The 21,634-nt window shown below is 40.4% G+C and overlaps 1 protein-coding gene across 3 annotated transcripts in view; it reads left to right on the top strand.

The window, feature by feature from the left end:
• The window catches only part of LOC137047852 (complement C3-like), a 61,857-nt gene that overhangs the window by 30,390 nt on the left and 9,833 nt on the right, over nt 1-21,634 (top strand). For 2 of the 3 annotated variants that reach the window (XM_067425763.1, XM_067425754.1), the window contains exons 11-33: nt 19-165; nt 294-497; nt 996-1,187; nt 1,262-1,414; nt 1,499-1,628; nt 1,788-1,832; nt 3,239-3,335; nt 3,505-3,593; nt 3,686-3,825; nt 4,612-4,824; nt 5,034-5,091; nt 8,497-8,580; nt 10,740-10,943; nt 11,078-11,153; nt 11,265-11,424; nt 12,110-12,205; nt 18,446-18,602; nt 18,746-18,909; nt 18,985-19,143; nt 19,351-19,410; nt 19,494-19,584; nt 19,658-19,703; nt 21,472-21,562. In XM_067425763.1, coding sequence (XP_067281864.1) covers nt 19-165; nt 294-497; nt 996-1,187; nt 1,262-1,414; nt 1,499-1,628; nt 1,788-1,832; nt 3,239-3,335; nt 3,505-3,593; nt 3,686-3,825; nt 4,612-4,824; nt 5,034-5,091; nt 8,497-8,580; nt 10,740-10,943; nt 11,078-11,153; nt 11,265-11,424; nt 12,110-12,205; nt 18,446-18,602; nt 18,746-18,909; nt 18,985-19,143; nt 19,351-19,410; nt 19,494-19,584; nt 19,658-19,703; nt 21,472-21,562 — 2,856 coding nt within the window. Of the gene's footprint in view, nt 1-18; nt 166-293; nt 498-995; nt 1,188-1,261; nt 1,415-1,498; nt 1,629-1,787; nt 1,833-3,238; nt 3,336-3,504; nt 3,594-3,685; nt 3,826-4,611; nt 4,825-5,033; nt 5,092-8,496; nt 8,581-10,739; nt 10,944-11,077; nt 11,154-11,264; nt 11,425-12,109; nt 12,206-18,445; nt 18,603-18,745; nt 18,910-18,984; nt 19,144-19,350; nt 19,411-19,493; nt 19,585-19,657; nt 19,704-21,471; nt 21,563-21,634 lie in introns of those variants that run through there. The other variant, XM_067425768.1, reaches the window with a different exon arrangement.

Here is a 21,634-nt window from a genome sequence, read left to right on the forward strand (position 1 = left end):
CTCTGGGTTTTATAACAGGTCTCTGTGACAAATCCTGACCAGACGCCTGCTGAAAATGTGCTAGTGGAGGTCAATCCTGGAGGGGTCAGAGGTCAAACAAGAGCCAATGGCATTGCAAAGATTATGGTCAACACTCCAGGAGGCTCTTCAATTCTGCAGATCACTGTAAGACCTGCTAACTAGTAATGTTCATGCCTCGCTGGAGAACTAGTGGAAAAGTTAGCATATGTTGAACAAGCACTGGAGAATAGTCCACCCAACACATGAGAAAAGAGTGTATTTGTTATTTTCAGGCAAAGACTAAAGATCCACAATTAAGAGATGAACAGCAGGCCGTGAAGACGATGACGGCCCAGGCTTATGTTCCCAAAGGCGACTCCAAGAACTACCTGCACATCGGCATTGATGTTGCAGAGCTTCAGATCGGGGATTCAATGACAGTCCATCTAAGCACTGGACAAAGTCCAGGAGTCAAAGACCATGATTACACATACATGGTAAAGATCATGGTTATTATTCAGCTGCAGTACAAATGTATTCATTTATTATGTTGATATTTGATTTCTAAAACAGCTTGTGTTTGAAACCGTATAAATATCATAAATACACTGCAAAAATGCTCTTCTTATTTAGTATTTTTCTTGTTTCCAGTCCAAATATCTAAACATTCTTAAATCAAGATAAATTTACTATCTAAATGGGGGGTGGGGAATAATCTTATTTCTGTTTGGGACAGAAACAAGAGACAAGATTTCAATCAGAAATAAGATTATTTTTCTCACCCCATTGGCAGATCATTTTGCCTGTTTTAAGCAAAAACTCACTTCATTTAGATTTTATTGTCAAGAAAAAAAGATCTTATGTTGTTTTACTTATATAGTAAATGCATCTTGATTTAAGAATTGTTAGATATTTAGACTGGAAACAAGACAAAATGACTAACTAAGAAGAGCATTGTTTGCAGTGTAGTGTTCACTCTTCTGTCTCGTTTTCAGATCTTGAGTAAAGGTCTGATTGTTCAAGCGGACAGGTTTAAGAGGAGAGGACAAGCTGAAGTGGCTCTGTCTCTACCTGTAACCAAAGACATGGTGCCGTCCTTCCGCTTCGTGGCTTATTATCATGTGGGCTCGTCTGAGGTGGTGTCGGATTCGGTCTGGCTCGAGATGAAGGACACCTGCATGGGACAGGTGGGTCAGCCATCACATGAAATGGCTGATGTGCCAAGCAACTAGATCTGAATCCTTGTCTCTTGTTTTAACAGCTCAAGCTTCAGGTAAAGAACAAGATGAAGAACTATGACCCAGGAGAGGAAGTCAGTCTGCAGATAACTGGAGATCCTGGAGCTAGAGTTGGGCTGGTGGTGGTTGACAAGGCTCTGCACGTCCTTAACAAGAACAGACTCACTCAGGCGAAGGTGAAGGACCTTCTTCAGACGTCATGGCACAATCAGCTCTGCTTTATAACGCATGTAACCGGTGTCTGTTCTTTGTGCCTGTAGATCTGGGATGTTATAGAGAAACATGACACCGGTTGTACGGCAGGAGGTGGAAGGGACAGTATGGGGGTTTTCAGTGATGCAGGACTGATGTTTGAGTCCAGTACTGCAGGAGGAACCAACACCAGAACAAGTACATGGATATTTGTAATTTCTTCACGACAAATTTTGTTTTATATTTCATAAAAAAATAATCCAGAGGGACTATGAACACACAATTGAAATAATTTCCTACAGATTTCCTACCGACAGTTCAATTGATGTGAATTCCCTCTCCTTAAATTTCCTCTAGTGCCAGAGTGTCCAGTCCTTTCAAAAAGAAGACGGAGATCCCAGGGTGAGAAACTATTCATCCCTTTTAAAGATTAAACATGTTTAAAGTTCATCTCTGCTGTTAGGTATGTTGTTTTGTTTTTCTATCATTGTGGCTTGAATTGACCCTGTATTGGAATAAAGTTAACATAGTCTTGAGGATTATCAGAATATACTAGTAATTAGGGATGTCACAATACCAAAAATGTAGTAGTCGGTACTGATACTACCAAAAGTACACGATACTCAATACCAAAGTAGATACCACAATAAAAAATTAATAATACTTAAACGTTAACTTTTTTTTATTATCTCACCAAACTGTTTGCTCACTCAATTTATTTGTGCTTTTATAGGGTAACTTGTTATACAACATTGTTTCATTTGTATCTTTATTCTGTTGTATTTAATTATGCTATTACTTCTAATATGTTTTTTAATTCTTGTTTTATTACGGAATATTGCAACATTGGACATTAAAGACTTTGCATTGGATCACCTTTGCTTTTGGATCCTTTTGTTTCACTGTGACAATAAATATGTAACAGTGACAAATTCAAATTTTTATATTTACTCAAAGAAATTGTCAGCTTTACTTGAATTTCTTTTGTTCGTATAACTAAAGTGTTATTTGTAAAAAAAAAATGCTCAATGTAGTTGTGTGGAACCACTTGATGCTGCTTTCAACAAGAAGTGTAAGACTTTTTTTGAGTGTAGGAACTGTCACAGTGTTGAATGCAAAACAAGATATCCAAATTGCTCATTGGAAATGAATGGTGTCTTATTTGAAATGGTGACTCTAGTAGCAGGTGCGCACAAAGGCATTACTTGCACCAGGGTTTCGGACACAACAATTGCAATCCCAGCATGCAATCCACATGCAGAGATAGAGAGAGATGCATTACCGCTGAATCAATAACACTGTTTGTGAAATTACATCTCGCAGTAAGTTTTAAACTTACTGATTTATTTACTAATAATCTGTAATTACTGATTTGCTCAGATAATCTGTTTGGGTTCAACCCACATGCTAAAGTTCATAAATCTTGAGTACCATCTGTACTTACGGTACTGTAGAAAAACAAGTACCATCGTTTTAAAATGTTGATACCGACTTAGTAACGAAGTATCGGTTCTCGTGACATCCCTACTAGTAATGATCCAGATATGATTTCTAAGGAGTCCCTAAAGGGACATGATAGCAAAAGTATATGAGATGGTAGGGAAAATAATAAGTCAATGATTTTGCGTTTTCTTGCGAATGTATGGCATTCCACTGAGAAACTTTCAAAAAGTGAATAATTGGTAAAACAGGGCAAATACAATAAGGTTATTGCACCATCGTAGCTTGGAGCCCTAATACCGTTTTACTTGACTTGATCATTTGCCCTTTTGATCAGGTCTAATATGTCACATTTTTATCTGTTACAGATGATGATGACTTTTATACAGACTCTGATGAGATTGTGTCACGTACTCAGTTCCCTGAGAGTTGGCTTTGGGAAGAGATTGATCTGTGTGAGGATTGGTGAGTAGGAGACTTTAAGATGAAAGCTGTGAGTTGAGCGTCTTCACACCCCCTTGTGAATTATGTAATTCCTCATGAGTTTTTGGCGACATAATGTGTGCGAATCTGATGGTGAACAATCATTAGAAGAGAACTAAAACAGTTTTTGTTGTATTTCCTCATATCCCAGTCCGGCACCATCCAGAGATAAACTGTTCTTCATGAAAGACTCTATAACTACCTGGCAGATCTTAGCTGTCAGTCTGTCACCAACTCTTGGTAAGATGAAGATGCAAACACAGAATACATGATCTGAAAAACATCATCATCATCATCATCCAGGATCTGTGTGTCTGTGTTCCTCCTCAAAGGCATCTGTGTGGCAGAACCTGAGGAGATTGTCGTATTTAAACACCTTTTCATTGACCTCAAGATGCCTTATTCAGCTGTGCGCGGTGAACAACTGGAAATCAAGGCTGTTATTCACAACTACACACCAACGAGACAGAAGGTAGATCTGATTTGATATTTTTTTTAAAACAGTCGGATTTATGGTATACATTAAAACCATGTTCATCTTAAGCCCTATTCAGCTGGGATTAGTTTTACAAGGGTAGATGGAGTAATGTAATTTTACCACAGGATGTCTGTAATATTAATGGCCAATTTACACAGGATAAGAAATCTCAGTAAAACTAGCAGTAGTGGGAGGGGTGAGTCGATTCACACACTGCCATTACCTCTGTCAGACACAGACGAGGACACAGATGGATAGTGCAAGTGCAGGATTATTAAACAGAGGTAACGAACACAGGGAATACTTAAGGTGAATCTTTACACGGAGGAAGACACAATGACGAATGTCGAGGATGGTGCGGTTGTGACAACCTCCCTGTTGCATATTAAATTTCTTCCTGATATCATGTGCAAGCACATATAATCTATATATAACCTATATAACAGTTAGGTCCGGTCAAGTGATTAATGCAGTGTGTAGTATTTATGAGGATCTGTTGACATAATTATATAATATACATACAGTATTACTATGTTTTCAGTGGACTATAAAGACATTACATAATGTACTGTTATGTTTTATTATATTAATTAAACTATAAATTATATAAATCACACACTGCAACTTTAATTAAATGAATCATAGTAACCATTTCGGCTGGGGTCAAAGCATAGAAGTATCAGAAATATCCTCAGACATTACACATTTTATATTCGATTGAAATGCGTTTACTTTGGAGGAGGTTTCCTCTAGATACGGAAGTGATTTGTGTCTCTCCAGGTGCGTGTGGAGTTTATGGAGACAGAAGATGTTTGCAGCTTTGCCAGTAAGAAAGGCAAACACAGAACAGCAGTAAACGTTGACAAAGACTCCAGCACAGTGGTTTTATACGTGATTATTCCTAGGGCTCTGGGAGATCATAACATCGAGGTGAAAGCTTCAGCATATGATTCTGACTACACTGATGCAGTGAGAAAGAGCCTGAAGGTGGTGGTACGTCTGATGGGAATTCTGGCCCTTCATTGGGTTTTGTTATTGATTATTACATTGTTAATGTAATAATCAATAACAATCCCGAACATTGTTAATGTAATAATCAATAGATGTTATTCATATTTTTAATATCTCTCTCTCTCTCTCTCTCTCTCTCTCTCTCTCTCTCTCTCTCTCTCTCTCTCTCTCTCTCTCTCTCTCTCTCTCAGTCTAAGGGTGTGCTGATTAAATCACATCGAAATGTGAAGCTCAATCCTGTTATGAATGGTGAGATTTACTGTGAACCACACAATAATATTTACTGTTTTACTTCAACTGTAAAACGTTACACACATTATAATTCCAGCCAATAATGGAAAAAAAAAACTTCTATGAATGTCATTATACTTCCAGCCAATCAAGAGATCAGAATGAACTCCGACTCTTACTCACCAAAACCAATCAAAATCTGGGCCCGTATTTATCAAACTTCTGAGAATTACTCACAAGAGCAAGGCTAAAAATTGACTTAAGAGTAAAAAAAATTCCTGCCTCAAAGCTGGCATTAAAAGTAAGTTATCAAGCATCTCGTAATTTAAGTGAAGTGAAGGACTAAATCTTAAGTGTCAGAGATAATTTACGTCACAAACAGGATTTTGGATGCCGACATAGGCATAGACCAATCACTGAATATATTTCCTTATTTCAATATATTCTCAGATAAATTCACATTGAATGGTGAAATTCCTAAGAAGAGTTTACAGTCAACACACATTTGACAAAACATTTTTTTAAAAGAATACATTGATAAACACAACGGAAATGAAAGATAATCATATTTTCCACCATGTCTTAATTGCAAATTTTAAACTGGTGTGCTTTTAACTGATCTTCCTACACATAGTCTAGATTTTACGATATAATCAGCCACCATTAATTCCAAAAGAAAACAAACTGGAGGGAGGAAGAAACTGGCTACGGCCAGGGCCGTTTGAAGGAATTTAGGGGCCCCAAGCAAAATGGACATGTCTCATCTGACCTCCGGCTGTATGTCTTGGACACTCGGGTGAAGAGAGGGGCGGAGCTGTCAACCGATCACTACCTGGTAGTGAGTTGGATCCGATGGCGGGGGAGGAAGCTGGACAGACTCGGCAGACCCAAACGTACTGTGAGGGTCTGTTGGGAACGTTTGGCTGAACCCCCTGTCTGAGAGATCAAGGCGGCGGGGGTGGATGAGATTCGCCCTGAGTACCTTAAGTCTCTGGATGTTGTGGGGCTGTCTTGGCTGACGCGCCTCTGCAGCATCGCGTGGCGGTTGAGGACAGTGCCTATGGACTGGCAGACCGGGGTGGTGGTCCCTCTTTTCAAGAAGGGGGACCGGAGAGTGTGTTCCAACTACAGGAGGATCACACTTCTCAGCCTCCCTGGGAAAGTCTATGCCAGGGTACTGGAGAGGAGAATTCGGCCAATAGTGGAACCACGGATTCAGGAGGAGCAGTGTGATTTGTGTCCCGGTCGTGGAACACTGGACCAGCTCTATACCCTTCACAGGGTGCTGGAGGGTCATGGGAGTTTGCCCAACCAGTCCACATGTGCTTTGTGGATTTGGAGAAGGCATTCGACTGTGTTCCTCGTGGCACCTGTGGGGGGTGCTCTGGGAGTATGGGGTCCGGGGCCCCTTGCTTAGGGCTGTACGGTCCCTTTACGGCCAGAGCAGTCGCTTGGTTCGCATTGCCGGCAGTAAGTCAAATTTGTTCCCGGTGCACGTTGGTCTCAGGCAGGGCTGCCCTTTGTCACCGGTTCTGTTCATCATTTTTATGGGCAGAATTTCTAGACGCAGCCAAGGGCCGGAGAGTGTCCGGTTTGGGGACCACGCGATTTCGTCACTGCTCTTTGCAGATGATGTTGTCGTGTTGGCAATCGAAGGACCAGGACCTTCAGCATGCACTGGGATGGTTTGCGGCTGGGATGAGAATCAGCACCTCCAAGTCCTAGGCCATGGTTCTCAGTCGGAAAAGGGTAGCTTGCTCACTTTAGGTTGTGGAGAGTTCTTGCCTCAAGTGGAGGAGTTTAAGTATCTTGGGGTCTTGTTCACGACTGAGGGAAGGAGGGAACGGGAGATTGACAGACAGATCGGTGCAGCATCTGCAGTAATGCGGGCGATGTGCCAATCTGTTGTGGTGAAGGAGCTGAGCCGTAAGGCGAAGCTCTCGATTTACCGGTGAATCTACGTTCCTACTCTCACCTATGGTCATGAGCTGTGGGTCATGACCGAAAGGACAAGATCCCGGATACAGGCGGCTGAAATGAGCTTTCTCTGCAGGTTGGCCGGGCGCTACCTTAGAGATAGGGTGAGAAGCTCGGTCACTTGGGAGGAGCTCAGAGTAGAGCCGTTGTTCCTTCACATCGAGAGGAGCCAGCTGAGGTGGCTCGGGCATCTATTTCAGATGCCTCCTGGACGCCTTCCCAGGGAGGTGTTCCGGGCACGTCCCACCGGGAGGAGGCCCCGGGGAAGACCCAGGACACGCTGGAGGGATTATGTCTCTCGGTTGGCCTGGGAACGCCTCGGGGTACCCCCGGAGGAGCTGGAGGAAGTGGCTAGGGAGAAGGAAGTCTGGGCGTCTCTGGGCGTCTTAGACTGTTGCCCCCGCGACCCGGCCCTGGATAAGCGGAAAATGATGGATGGACAAAGCTATAGCAATGTCATGTCATTAAATATGTCATTTATGATAAACAGTGATTATGGAACAGATCTCCATCTTCCTTATCCCGTTAAAACATATTACAGTATGTAACCATATTCCGTCCGTTCGAAAAAAAAAGTTGCACTAACTGTTCGTTACAAGCAGCATTTGCCGTCAGGCAGGTAGCTAACATAAACATATTTTTGCTAGCCTACCTGCTGCAAGTAGAGCTATTTTATCCTGCGTAATTTATCACTTACAACTATCTTGTTTTTTCTTATCCTCCTTTTCCTTTCTATTTTTTCTTTTCTGGCTTCCTAAAGCATAATTCCGCTTCATGATTGCTGAGGAGGTTTTGTATTTTGCTGGCAGCAGAGCTCGCATGGTTGGCTGGCTGCTGTCTGCGGCTACTGAGAGCGCCCCCTTGAGGAGGATCCCGATAACAGTGTCATTGCACTTTACTGCATTGACTATCAAAGGGGTGCTCACACAGTTTGTCGTTGCATTTTATTCTTAACCTGTTGTTGTCTTGGGTCCCCGAAGCAATTGTTTGGTTTGCCTGCCTTGTCGCAACGGGCCTGGCTACGGCTTGCTAAATTAGTTGAACAGCGGAAACATGTTCAGCCCAACATTAGCGTTGATAAAAATGATGTCTGCTCTGTCCAAACTATATCGTTTGATTAAATGCTTCTCGTCAAACATTTCAAAAAACATTTTTCCTCTCCTGAAAGTTTTGCTTAAGTCTCTGTCTCCTCAGTGCCATCACAAGCCCCTACTGGCAACTCCTAACCACTTGAGAGACCTCTTGAGCTGTCTTAAATAACTGGAAAAGGAAGAGGGATTCTTAGCTTTAAGAAATGTGATAACTTGCTTTTATCCTTAAGTTTGAAAGTAGGTGTAGATTTCATGAAATCTCAGCAATGGCACTTTGATAAATTGTGGGCCCTGATCAGCACATGACTCTTCCTTCATCTTCCCGTTCTTCTGTTTCTTATCTTAAATGGATCAGGGGAACAACCTATAGTTGTTCGAGCTGAAATACCAGCTGATCGGATTCCAGAGACACCTGCTCACACCTACGTCACGATTACTGGTAAGGGAGAATATGTTTTCATAAATGTGCAATGATTTGTTCGTAAAGTTTTATGCATGTTTTTGTTTAAAGAGACATGAAGTGTTTACAATCATCTGTTCCTCCATCTCCAGGGGCCGTTTTCCAAAACATCTTAAATGTTTTGAGGAGTAGCTCCTAAAAGTAGATCCTAAATCTGTGAAACGTTAGGAGTAAAAGGTCACTTAGACCAAATCACTAACAATCCTAAGTGTTCTCCCCTTTCTCTCTCCCTGTCTACTCCCTGTCATAATAATCATAATAAAGGCAAAAATGCCCAAAATAACAAATAATCTTTATTTAATTAATACATAAAAAGAAAATAATGTCTTGATTACCTTTGGCAGTTGTTTGATGAGTTCACACTTACAAATGATCGAATAGATTGAAATAGGCCTGTTTGTCCGAGCTCGTAATTTAACCCAAACCCAGAATACTTCCCCGAGTCCGCGGCTGTCGAGAGTGAGGAGTCGGGGTCGGTGGAGGGATGCAGAAAACTGTCGGCTGTGTATACTCAGGGCCCTATGATTCCTGCGATGAAGAAAACTCGGAATACAGTCATAAAAACAGAAGTTACTATATAACACGGAATTTAATAGAATTTGTCAAATTTTTGTTCAAATTTTTGAAATCAAATCTCCAGATTAGTGACTGTAAAATATAAAACCGCAAAACAGACTATTTAAATACGAATTCGGCATGTTCATCTTGTATCTGTGTGAATAAATGGAGCAGACACACTACTAAATGAGGACATGAACTTCATCTTTGAGCCGCTCAGAGTCACTTACCGTTTCATTCGAGAAAATGGCAACCCGTAAAAATAAAACTTTGGTTTAACTTGACAGAAATTACTGTTGTAAACAAGAGTTACTGTCGTCAGTTTAGCTCCAACCCTACTAAGCCACCACAGTATAAAACTCATGGCTCCCAGCATGTTTTGCAGCATTAAGTATCTCACCATTGTTGAGATTCATATGCTGATTCATGATAACTGTGTGTGTCTAAACTTTCCCCCCTTAGAATGTCTGATCTGTGGCAAGAAAGTATTGGTGAATATTATTGATTAAAATTTTTAGTCAGCGATGAGTTTTGTCAAACACTTTTTTTCATGACTCCCTCTGACTAAAAACTCCCTCTGCATGCAATTGGATAGTGCTTAGGGGTGTAACGATTTGTTTAACAACGATTCGATTCGTATCACGATTTGAGGTTGTCGATACGATTTAAGGACGATATTGGTTCATTTAGAACGATATGATCCAAAACGATTCAGTGACTTGAAATCAATTCAGTAACTTTTTAGCCAAAAATTTAAATCAGTGTGACTGTTTTATTTCAACCGAATCGAATCGTTGTTAAAACGAATCGTTACACCCCTAATAGCGCTACAACCAACCAGAGTAGCAAAGAACGTGAAGCAGAGCTAGTTGATAGATTTAACTTTCACCGTATCAGGTCGGCAAAACTCAGAACACATCTTCCTCTCTTAAGAATGACTTCTGGACTGTTCTTTGTAAACAAAAGCTTAAGAAGTTTTCCAGAGTCGCGACCAAAGCCGATTCGAAAGACCACCATTTGCTAAGGTCCAGAAATTTGTGTTTTTTCTTCTTCTTTTTTCTTTGACAAGTTTTTTGCCAGGTGGCTTTTTAATTATATGTCATTCCGTTGTCTTGACGCCAGCCAATCGATGCATTGCTGATTGTGGTTTCGAGTATCGATGCATCTGCCCTCTTCAGGGAACACAGGCACGAGCAGTGATCTCAGATCATTTAATCCAGATATATTAATCCAATCCGCAAATTCGTTTGAAGATCCAAATTAGCCAAAGATCAGTTATCAGGATTAGAAGATCTGGGATCTGTCAAATCATCTCGGATGTATTAAGCGAGGTACGAAGAACGGGCCCCAGATCCCTTAGCAATAACATTTTGAATTATCCTTTGGTGTTTTAATGATTCTGTAAATGTAGAAAATATTTTGTTAACATAACCTGTACTAATATAAAAATGTAATTTACAGCTGGTTAAGTACAATCTGAATTTAAGATTTAAGAATTTGAAACTGTCCAGGTACATAATCAGACAGTGTTCCTTCATAACAAAGACATTAAGACTGCGTTCCCTCTTTCCTCCTTCCAGGTGAAGCGATCTCTCAGACAGTCGAGCAGGCCATCAGTGGAGACTTCATGGGTCGCCTTATTGTCAAGCCCTATGCTGATGGAGAGTCAAACATGATCCTCATGACTCTTCCTGTCATTGCCACACATTATCTGGACAGCACCAGTCAGTGGGAGTCTGTGGGCATGGACCGCCGTAGTGAAGCCCTTACTTATATCAGCACAGGTCACAGGATACAACTCATATAAAGAACATCAAGCACATAAAAAAACCTCAATGATGCTCTCCTGAATACTTTTGATGAAAAGCATAAAATATAGGTGATAAACAAATAAATCTTTTTCTTATTTTATATTAAGGTTATCTGCGACAGCTGGTTTACCGTAAATCAGACGGATCCTACGCTGTCTGGGTAGACCGACCGAGCAGCACATGGTTTGTTCTGTTATATGTTTATAATTAATATTGTTTATTGAAGTAATAATAATTATAACTCGTTATTCATTTGAATTATTTACAGTATATCCTTCCGTTTGTCTGTTAAAGGCTGACTGCATATGTGGCTAAAGTCTTCTCCATGGCCCATAGCGTAATTGCTATAGAGGATAATGTGATCTGCAGCGCCCTCAAGTGGCTGCTTCTCCACAAACAACTGCCAAACAGCTCCTTTAAAGAGGAGGCTCCTGTAATTCATGGAGAAATGGTGGTAAGGTGAACGTGCTCTGTCTGTTTGTGTTCACCTGTGTTCAAAAACGAATAATGAAATGATCCAGAACCAGGGATTAAAATAATAACTACAGTAAGACCTCACAGCCATGATAAAATGTTGAATTGTAGCTGACAGCAGTTTAACCAGAATCCTAGAAATATATTTAGTTTATAACTCAATGGCAATGAAAAACTTTAGACAGCAGAATACAAATATTATAAATAAATATTAAATAGTGTTTGTAAGAGGTTTTTCAATAACTATGGCCTATACGGTCCCTCATACATCACTGCTAAACTGTAATGGAATATTTTGTTCAGGTGATGTCTGTTTATTTGTTAATCTGGCCACTGTACTGAATAAAATCCTGGGGTTGTTTTGGTAATTTTCTATTAGTTTATGGATATGCTCAGCCCTGGCTGCTTTTAGCGCCTTTTAGAGAAGTGCCATCTTTCCATGCGATTCTAAAGACCTCTAAATGAGTCTGTTTCCATTTGTGCTCTAGAAAACAAGCTTCTCTCTTGATAGAAGAGTACTGCACCGTGGTACAACAGTGTTACTCACGCTCTCCAACCTTTTTTAATCTGATCGGTGCAACACAAAGTGTTATTAAATGATTAAAACACATACACATAATCTGATGTTTTTGTGATTTAGTCTGTTTATTTGTGCTTTATTCCAGGGTGATGTTCGGGGGAAAGATGCCGACGCCTCTCTGACGGCCTTTGTTGTGATTGCCATGCAAGAGGCCAGAGAGATCTGCGCTGGATCAGTCGGTGTAAGTGAATGTGTTTTTCTCGCGGATTTTAAAGGTCCCGTTCTTCGCGTGTTTTCGAAGCTTTGATTATGTTTACAGTGTGCAATATAACATGAGTTCATGTTTCGCGTGTAAAAAACCACAGTATTTTTCACACAATTGACATATCTGTATACCGGTGTTTCCTCTGTCCTAAAAACGGCCTGATGATTTCCTTGTTCTATGAAGTCCCTCCTTCAGAAACACGTAACGAGTTCTGATTGGGCCAGCGCTTCCCGTGTTGTGATTGGACAGCAGCTTAGCGCACTTTGCCCGGAAAGGTCCCGCCTCTTACCATAACGGGGGGATGCAAGCGCTGAATGCGCGCTCTTCTCCATGTGGGAGAGCAACTAGACCACGCCCCCTATTTTGCGTGTTCTTGTGGGCGGAGCTTTAGTCAACAAACGGTTCTAGTGACGTCATTCCTGAAGGAAGTGCAGCGGTGTAGTCCAAACCGGCCGTTCGCTATAGATAGATAGAAGTTTATTTGTCATTACAAATGTACAAGTACACTGCATGAAATGTGTCTTTTGGAGCAAGCCTCCGGGCTGCAGCCATTTACCAGCGCTGCCACACGCTCTCCGAAGAAAAAAATGCAGATTTAGCAAAGCTTAGCATACGTACATACAAGAAACAACATAACATAACACAGCACACGTGGTCACGTGATGGAATTTTTTGTTTGGATTGGGTAAGGGAGGAAGGGAGGGAAGGAGGCAGAAGGATGGAGGGGGGGTGGGATCGGGGTGGGAGTGTATGGTGCGAGTAAGAGTCTGAGTTTGTGTTGTGAGAATGTCAGCCATAACTTAAGATGTTTACAGTTCAGTTCTGTGGCTTGCCCTTGAAGGGAGATAAGGCAGTGCACGGGGAACGATAGCAGACCCAGCTGTCAAGCTGACCTCCCAACCGAGAGAAAGGGAGAAGGTGGGGGTTACAGGGTGAAATGAAGCAATTTTAATCCATTTTAGTTGATCTTCGGTAATTTGTCCGGATCATAATCAATCAATCAGTCAATGATCCTCAGCGTTCCTGGCGCACGTCCGGCTCATGGAGTGACTTGGACATTTCGTCCAATTTCATACCCAGACCGGTCATAATCCGTAGAAGTTCACCAGTCTGTCCTCCGATGGTGTCCACTCTTTTCTGTGTCTCCACAGTCCGAGCTGAGATGTAACGGTTCAGTTCATCGATCTGTGTCACTTTCTGATCTAATACCTTCTGTCGTTCACGCACAACCCCGAAGCACCCTATAATTTCCACAGACAGCGGCTGGGTGAATTTGCTGGCAATCTTCCGATATGTCAGGGCAATCCCAAGGCCGAGAAATAGGAACCCCGCTATCAAAAATACAAATATGAATATATCCTCTGCATCCTCCACGGACAGGGCTTCCAGGCACAGGACTTGCCAGTTGTTCCAGGCGTCCCGCATATAGCCCGCAGTGAAGGTCCCGTCCGGGCAGATGGGTTCTCCCGGAGCACCCTTCCTTTGTGGGAAAATCTTATCAATTGCGCTGAGTGACCAGTTAATCAATTCCATTTCCAGTATTTTCAGGAGTCCAGCAAGCAGGGGGTCAGAGAAAAGAAAAAGTTCAACAAGACAAAAAAACAAGAGTTTTGCTAGAGCAGAGCGGGAGCAGTGGGAAAACACGTCTGCTCTGAATGAGATCAGGAAGTAGAAGGCTGTAGGCTTCGAAAGGGAACTTCTGTTAAATAAAATATCTCGCTTGGCATTGAACTTTGAGCTTTATAATTTTACAGGTATTATTTATGCTCTAACAGCAACATTACACACTAACTAAAGTTTGAAAGATGGAATCGCCAAGAACGGGACCTTTCAAATAGAGAAGGCACAGTAATTGCAGCAGTCTGAGGATCTTTTTAGGGGATTGTTAATATTATTATTATTTACTGCTTTAAAATCGCTTTTTATATCACTTTTAGATATAAAATGTAAAAAACTAATATGACACATGCAGCAAGAAAATATTATTTCACTCACCTAACCTGTTGCTGGAAGGAAAAATCCATCCTTCTGTCCTTTTAAATGTCCCTGTTATTTAGTAAAGCTGATTGCTCATATCCAACTTAGGTGTGAAGTCTTCCTTCACTTTTAATTTTGTAGGTGCTGCTCAAATGGTATCTTGTAAATTTGATCAATTTCCATGTTTGTCCCATGTGGGTTTTTGATGGAAAATTTCCCAAAGAAATGTATCCATCAGCTCCACACGGGCCCCATGTATGTTAGCCTATAGGGGCACATGATGGGCTCTAAGAGGGGCCTATTTTATGTCAGAAATGGGTGCTAATAATGAGGCCGAGGTGGGCTACACACAAAAAACGTATGGGACCCACATTGTGGAACACACTGGACCCAACTAGTAACTGGACAAAACTAGTCAAATTAAAAAACTTACATGGCAGTTGGCTGTATGTAAGTTTTTCATTTTACTAAAGCATAAATACCATAATATGCTTGTAGATATTTAGGTGTAGTGATTTTTACTTTTGCCCACCCAGTGACGCCAATTATGTAGTGATTTTTACATTTTTATCCACCCAAGGACACTAAGTAAGGTAGTGATTGGTACTCACGTCACCGCTGACGTTGTGAATTTGGATCACACGTCACTTAAGGTGTGGTTATGAGTACATCAGATGACCACCTTCCCCCCAGTTAGTTTGGGACACTAGTCAAGGCCTTTTACCTTGGCTGTATGAGAACACTCCGCACAGGAGGCTGCCCAGTCATTTATAATGAATGTAAAGGGGGGAGAGTTGGTCAGCTGATTTATCTGAAAGATTGGTGAGATTTCTAACTTGTAGAGCCTTTTCTGCTTTATCAGCACAAGGAAGACACAATTGTAATAAAATAGATTTTATTAACAAAAGATAAACAGAACAATTAACACAACTACTAAATGAATACAATGAATGATAAAGGAATAAAGTGCGTAAAATGCATAAAATACATGTGAGTAAGTTAAGTGTGGCTATAGAATCGTTACGTTATCTTATGGAAAGATAATAATAATAATAGATTTTATTTATAATGCACTTTTCATTCCGAAGAATCTCAAAGTGCAACAAAGATAAACTGTTGTTTCTCTGAAACTATGGTGAAGAACCTTATTATGCATTAAACAAATAAACGAAAGATTATTAGTTATTAACTAGCATCAGTTATATTACATTACTTGTCATTACTTGTTTCAGTAGTTACATTACTTGTAATGTAAGTTAGAAAATCATATACTGATAATATACAACAATGCCAAGGTCTTTAGAAAGAGGTTTGGTTAAGTGATATTTACGTTCCACGTGGTTGAGTAAGCAGTCCGATGGTGATGACTTCTTCCACTGGTTTATCTGGGAGACAGTGCAGTGAAGAAAGGAGCTGGAATCTGTTTCAACAGCCTGATCTCCTGGGGCACCAAAGGGTACTAAAATCTGGAACACGCAGATGAGGCCCTGAAGTAGGTGCAGAAGGTCCTTAAACTGGAACACGCAGATGAGGCCCTGAAGTAGGTGCAGAAGGTCCTTAAACTGGAACACGCAGATGAGGCCCTGAAGTAGGTGCAGAAGGTCCTTAAACTGGAACACGCAGATGAGGCCCTGAAGTAGGTGCAGAAGGTCCTTAAACTGGAACACGCAGATGAGGCCCTGAAGTAGGTGCAGAAGGTCCTTAAACTGGAACACGCAGATGAGGCCTGTGTTGTGTTGTCTCTCTGATTAAACCAGAGGCTCAGAACTTGGTTGCTCTGTCACAGTCTAATCCTAGGCGGACAGACTCAGAACCTGGTGAACTGTTTGTCTCTCGCGTGGAGACTCAGAACAAGGAGTTTCTGTTGAAAGGGTACCTTTATCCTTTTCCGAACAGGAGGAGATTGCAATTTGGCGCTTCTCCATTCCAGTGTTACGATAGGCTGCTGGCATCAGAGAGGGCACAGTGTGGCCCACCCTTCTTTCCCCCGTGGAACTCATTTGCATACTGTACACAGTTAGAAGTCTTTAAAGTGTCTTTAACGTTTATTGATCCATTTCTCCCTTTCCAAACCACCATCAGAATACCCTTGGCAATATACTAAACAAATGGACACCAAACATGATGGAAAAAGATTGAACTGTCATGTGTTCATTAACAGCTGAATTTGTGTAAGATGTTGCATTACAAATAGCTGTCACTGAGAATACTTATTTCTCTGAATAAGTATGAGATGGATATGTGTAGTTTACATTAGTCTTAAGGTTTCCAAACATAGTTGTGAATGGATTTGGATGGATCAGTGTTGGTCTTTCTTTGATTCACCCACTACTGCTGAGGTCCTGAGGAATGTTTATGGCCGTCACAAATCAGGACATTAGGGATCAGTCTCTAGGTGGGTGAAGGGCAGAAACTGCATGTGGACCAATGAGAAGTCCTGTCCTTCCTGGGCTTGGTACTAGAGGTCTTCTTCTTGCCCTCAAAGAGATGTCCAAGCATCTTTATCTGATGGCGTTGGACATCTTGTTTGTGCTAGTCCAACAAGATCCAATCAAAATGTAGCAAACCTTTGTGCACTGTTACGGGCAAAGAGGGGCCCGGCCATAAACTGGGCCCTGGAAAGTGCTGTCCACTACATACAAAACATGCTAAGTTCACCTACTTGTTCCTCTGAAAGACAAAGCTACAACCAGTTCTTCTGTGTAATGTGTGTTCCATGTCTGAATGTCTGTTTTTGTTTCGGTCTATGCTCTACAGCACGCCGCCCAGGCCTGTGCAGAGGAAAGGGCTCTGGGGGCTCAAGCCCCTGCCCTTTTGGAAAATTAATCAAAAGTGCCCCTCTCAACAATCATCAATAATTTTGTGGCCATTAAAACAGTAAACAAAACGCTCAAAACTCAGAAAACTCCTGTTTATTTTTTACGTATCTGTCAAAGACGTGGTTGACATAACGCATTGCTATGGATGGAGTGTGTCTTGCTTGACTGCTCATTCTGACACTGCGAACAAACTGGGTCAGAGATAGCAGATTTTACCCAACCTAAAAAGCCTCAGCATCCATCTCATAATCTCTATGAACAAAAGCACATTAAAACACGGATAAATCAACTCATCAACTTACTGTGTGGCTTTCATTGTCAATTGCACTCACTCCTGTTGCATGTACTCAAGCTGGGAACCTGTGTGAGCATCGATTCTGAGGAGCAGTTGGTGGAAGAAACAACCATCTCCAATATTTTGAATTTAGACTGCAGTACCCATTTCAATCCTACATACCACACGTTTAAATTTTTAAACAAATATTTATAATGTGCTAATAATGTGAGAATATTATTTCTGTGAACTTTTATTTGAGTCTATTTGAAGTAATTGAATTTTCTGAATTAAATTAAATCATTAAAACTAGAAATTTCAAGTTAAATGAAATCTCTTGCAGAAAACTGCTAGCTAACAACAGCACACATGAATGTTTGATTGGAACCAGCTAATAGATTATCACTGCATCAGCAATTACACAGTTACTACCTTTTAAATAAAACAACATGCAGCATATTTTCAGTATTGCTTGGTCTCCTCCTGGACTGCAGTACAGGCTCTACTCTTCAGCTCAATGGTGACACAAAACTCAGACAACAGAATATTAATAGTAAAAGTAACACTGACAGTGCTGCAGTGAGATAATTAAGTAAACATTTAAGTGATTGTTGAGCATTAGCGATTAACACCTGCTGTTAACAAGCAGAATCACTGAAGGAAAGAGCATTAGTGATGAACACCTGCTGTTGACAAGCAGAATAACTGAATGAAAGATCATTAGTGATGAACACCTGATGTCAACAAGCAGAATCATTGAAGGAAAGAAACAACAATAACAGAAAAAAGAGAAACACAAGAATTATAACTGACTTCCAGCCATTACACATTATTACACTTATTACTATTCATTTTCACTTTATTTATGTCATATATGTCTACAGAAGCTCTTATTAAGATATAAAAGATGGTTTGATATTGATGTTTAATTGAAAATGTATGGTTTGAATTACCATTATGGAGATCATTGTTTGCTTTATTTTCTTTATTTGGGTCTCATTTATGAATCCTCATGACAAAGTTAATCTAAAAGATTTATAATTGGTAAAATCATACAGATAACATTAAATTACATGGAGGACTTAGTCGATTATGCTGCTGTAGGATGTAGATCTCAGAACTTTTAACCTAAACACACTTTTATAGAGTCTGCATGAAAGCATCAGGAAGGCTGTTGAATTTTTAGAAGGTCGACTTCCACAACTGACCAATCCTTACGCTGTTGCAATGACATCCTACGCCATGGCTAATGCCGGCAAACTAAATAAAGACATCTTGATGAAACATTCCACACAAGGAGAAGGTCAGTCACTGCAACATGTCAACAATGTGTTTTTTTCTTTATACGACATTCAACAATGAAACAAACCCAAGTTGGAAAGTGTTAAAGAAAAGTTTTTCAACAGCAACAGTCCTATTTCTGTTCCTGATTTGTGTTTGAAACAGACGGCAGGTTTTGGACTGTCTCTGGACAGCATTATCACTCACTAGAGGCGACGGCCTATGCTGTGCTGGCGCTTGTGAAGGCCAAAGACTTTGATAAAGCAGGAGAGGCAGTGCGCTGGTTGGCCAGACAACAATCTCATTATGGTGGTTCTGGCACCACACAGGTACACTAACATCTCATCAATTGACTTTAATAAGTGCAGAACTTGTATTTGAACTTGTGAATTTGTGCTTTCCAGGCAACCATCATTGTGTTCCAGGCCGTGGCAGAGTATCGTACGCAGGTGAAGGAACAAAAAAACTTCAATCTGGACGTGGAGCTGGCATTGGCAGGAAGCAGAAGACCTATTAGATTTACTATTAAAAGAGATAATGTGCATCTTACACGGTCAGTCAAGGTGAGGAGTAACTCTTCCTCCCCTCTCAAATTGTGTGCTGCTCATGTCAATTGGATTTTTGTGTTGTAAGAGGAATTTTGTTACTTGTCAGCCATCATTTTTAATTGTCTATCAATAGTGTTGTCTATCAATAGAAAATAAAATCATCAGTTATCTCTGTTACATAGTGGATTGATTATTGTGATAACATCTGTGTTCACTCAACAGGTGGAGATCAACAAAGACTTCAATGTGACGGCTAGAGGACCTGGAACAGCCATTCTCTCAGTGAGTGTTCATTAGCATTTATATGGTCGACAGCGAGATTAAAGCGTTTGAACATCTAATCTGAGACGTGCTGCTCTTTTCAGGTTCTGACCCTGTACTACGGCAGACCTGTTGAGAAGAAGTCTGACTGTACATTATTTGATCTGACTATTAAAATGGAAAAGGTTTCTGAAAGTTAGTAACTCCTAATATACCTTTTATGTGTTAAATCTTCTTTCACTATTGTAATGATTTTTTCCCCCTTTAGTAAAACAAGGAACCATTGAAACCTACAAGCTCACTATGGACTTCTTGTACGTGAACACATTTTCTAATTCTTAATTTTTTATGTCAAGAAACCATTTTATTTGTAATTTGTAAATCAGGATGTGCTCATTTAGGCTGTTTGTACACTTATAAGGTAGCAAGCCACCACCGAAACAGTTAAATCAATGTTACTGTGTCAATGTTAAAGGGATAGTTCACCCAAAAATGAAAATTCTGTCATCATTTACTCACTCATGTTGTTCCAAAACTGTACGAGTTTTTTTTTCTTCTGCTGAGCACAAAAGAAGATATTTTGAAGAATGTACAAAAACAAAGCAGATAGAACAACCATTCACTAACAGTATTTTTTCCCTACTATTGTAGTGAATGGTGGTTCTATCTGCTTGGTTACAAACATTCTTCCAAATATCTTCTTTCTTTTCGTTTTGGTGTGAACGCATTTAAACGCAAATTAAACACAACTAAAGCCAAACAGCCTGAAATCAACTGAAGCTAAAAGAAGACAATAAATCTCTCAAGATCTCAGCAGAAGCTCTTATGTAAGGGATAATGTCCACCCAGCCGGTTGTTATCGCAGAATAAACCCCTTCAGAGTGATCAGGACCCCGAGGCGAAGCGGAGCTTCACTCTGAAGGGGTTTATTCTGCGATAACAACCGGCTGGGTGGACATTATCCCTCTTATTACATGGCTACTAGTCTTAAGTAAATTAAAGATGAAATATTTATATGTATTGTCTTGAGTTTAAATATTTTATTAGCTCTTTAAGCAAAGCTTCCGCGAAGAAAAACAGTTCCAAACTGGTTTAAGCCGTTATCTATTGCTGAAGATTTGTTTTTACCATATATGTTGAAATTAATGCTGAAGTTCACCCAAACATTAAAATTAGCCCATAATTTACTCACCCTCAAGTCATCATAGGTGTATATGACATTCTTCTGTCAGACGAATATACAATTGGACTTATTAGAAAGTCCAGGCTAACGTTAAACCAAGCAGTGGTTGTAGCTTTTGTTTTTTTACAGCCACCATGAGATGGTGCCAGACAGTCGAAGACAGTGTTAAGCATAAGTAGTACCGGTCAAGATGACTCATAGTACCCGGATGAGCGCTGTGTTATTCATTTTTGGGGGTTGTTATCTGGGAATAACATTCCGCTTGAATGCACAATTGACCAATCAGAATCAAGTATTCCACAGAGCCGTGTAATAATGAGAATTAACAGGTTTAGATGTTGATGTTTTATTGAAAATGTTTGGTCACCATTATGGAGATCAGCGTTTCCTTTAGTTGGGCAATTTGACTCTTGGCTTTTTATGTGAGTTTGTGGTTTTCGTAACAGTGTTAACAAAACACATAATTTCTTACCAACATCACATTGTAACATTGATTCAATGACATTACATTTGATTTTCGGGTGTGAATGTGATGCTGATTTAATGTAGTTAACATTGACCCATTACCATTGATTTAACATTGTTTCGAGGGTTGCTTGCTATTTGGGTTGTTTACTTGATAAGAGTTTGATCCTACACTACTTTTTCCCATGACTGCAGTGCATTTGTATCATGAACATGATTATTAGCGGCAGCTGATTTACAGATAATGATTCGAGCAGAGAGCACCAGCTTCAGATGAGCACCTCTGTTTTATAACCATATGAGAAATCTGACACCAAGTGAACTCTGGTTTGCACCAAAAGCTTTAGTGTGAAAGCAGCCTTAAACACAGAGTAGATGGAGAAAAACTGAGCACCTGTTAATTATATCTGCTCTTCATCTGTCCATCTTCACAGGTACAAAAACGATGAAACCGATGCCACTATGACTATTCTGGAGATTGGCATACCGACGGGATTTGATGTTGAAGAAAATGATCTTAAAGAGGTATTATGATGATAAACTGATGCAGTGATGCCTCACATTTATACAAGAGGAATCTAACACACATCTGCAGAT

The sequence above is a fragment of the Pseudorasbora parva genome, chromosome 2 (genome assembly GCF_024679245.1).
Source record: "Pseudorasbora parva isolate DD20220531a chromosome 2, ASM2467924v1, whole genome shotgun sequence".
NCBI classification, from domain to species: Eukaryota; Metazoa; Chordata; class Actinopteri; order Cypriniformes; family Gobionidae; genus Pseudorasbora; species Pseudorasbora parva.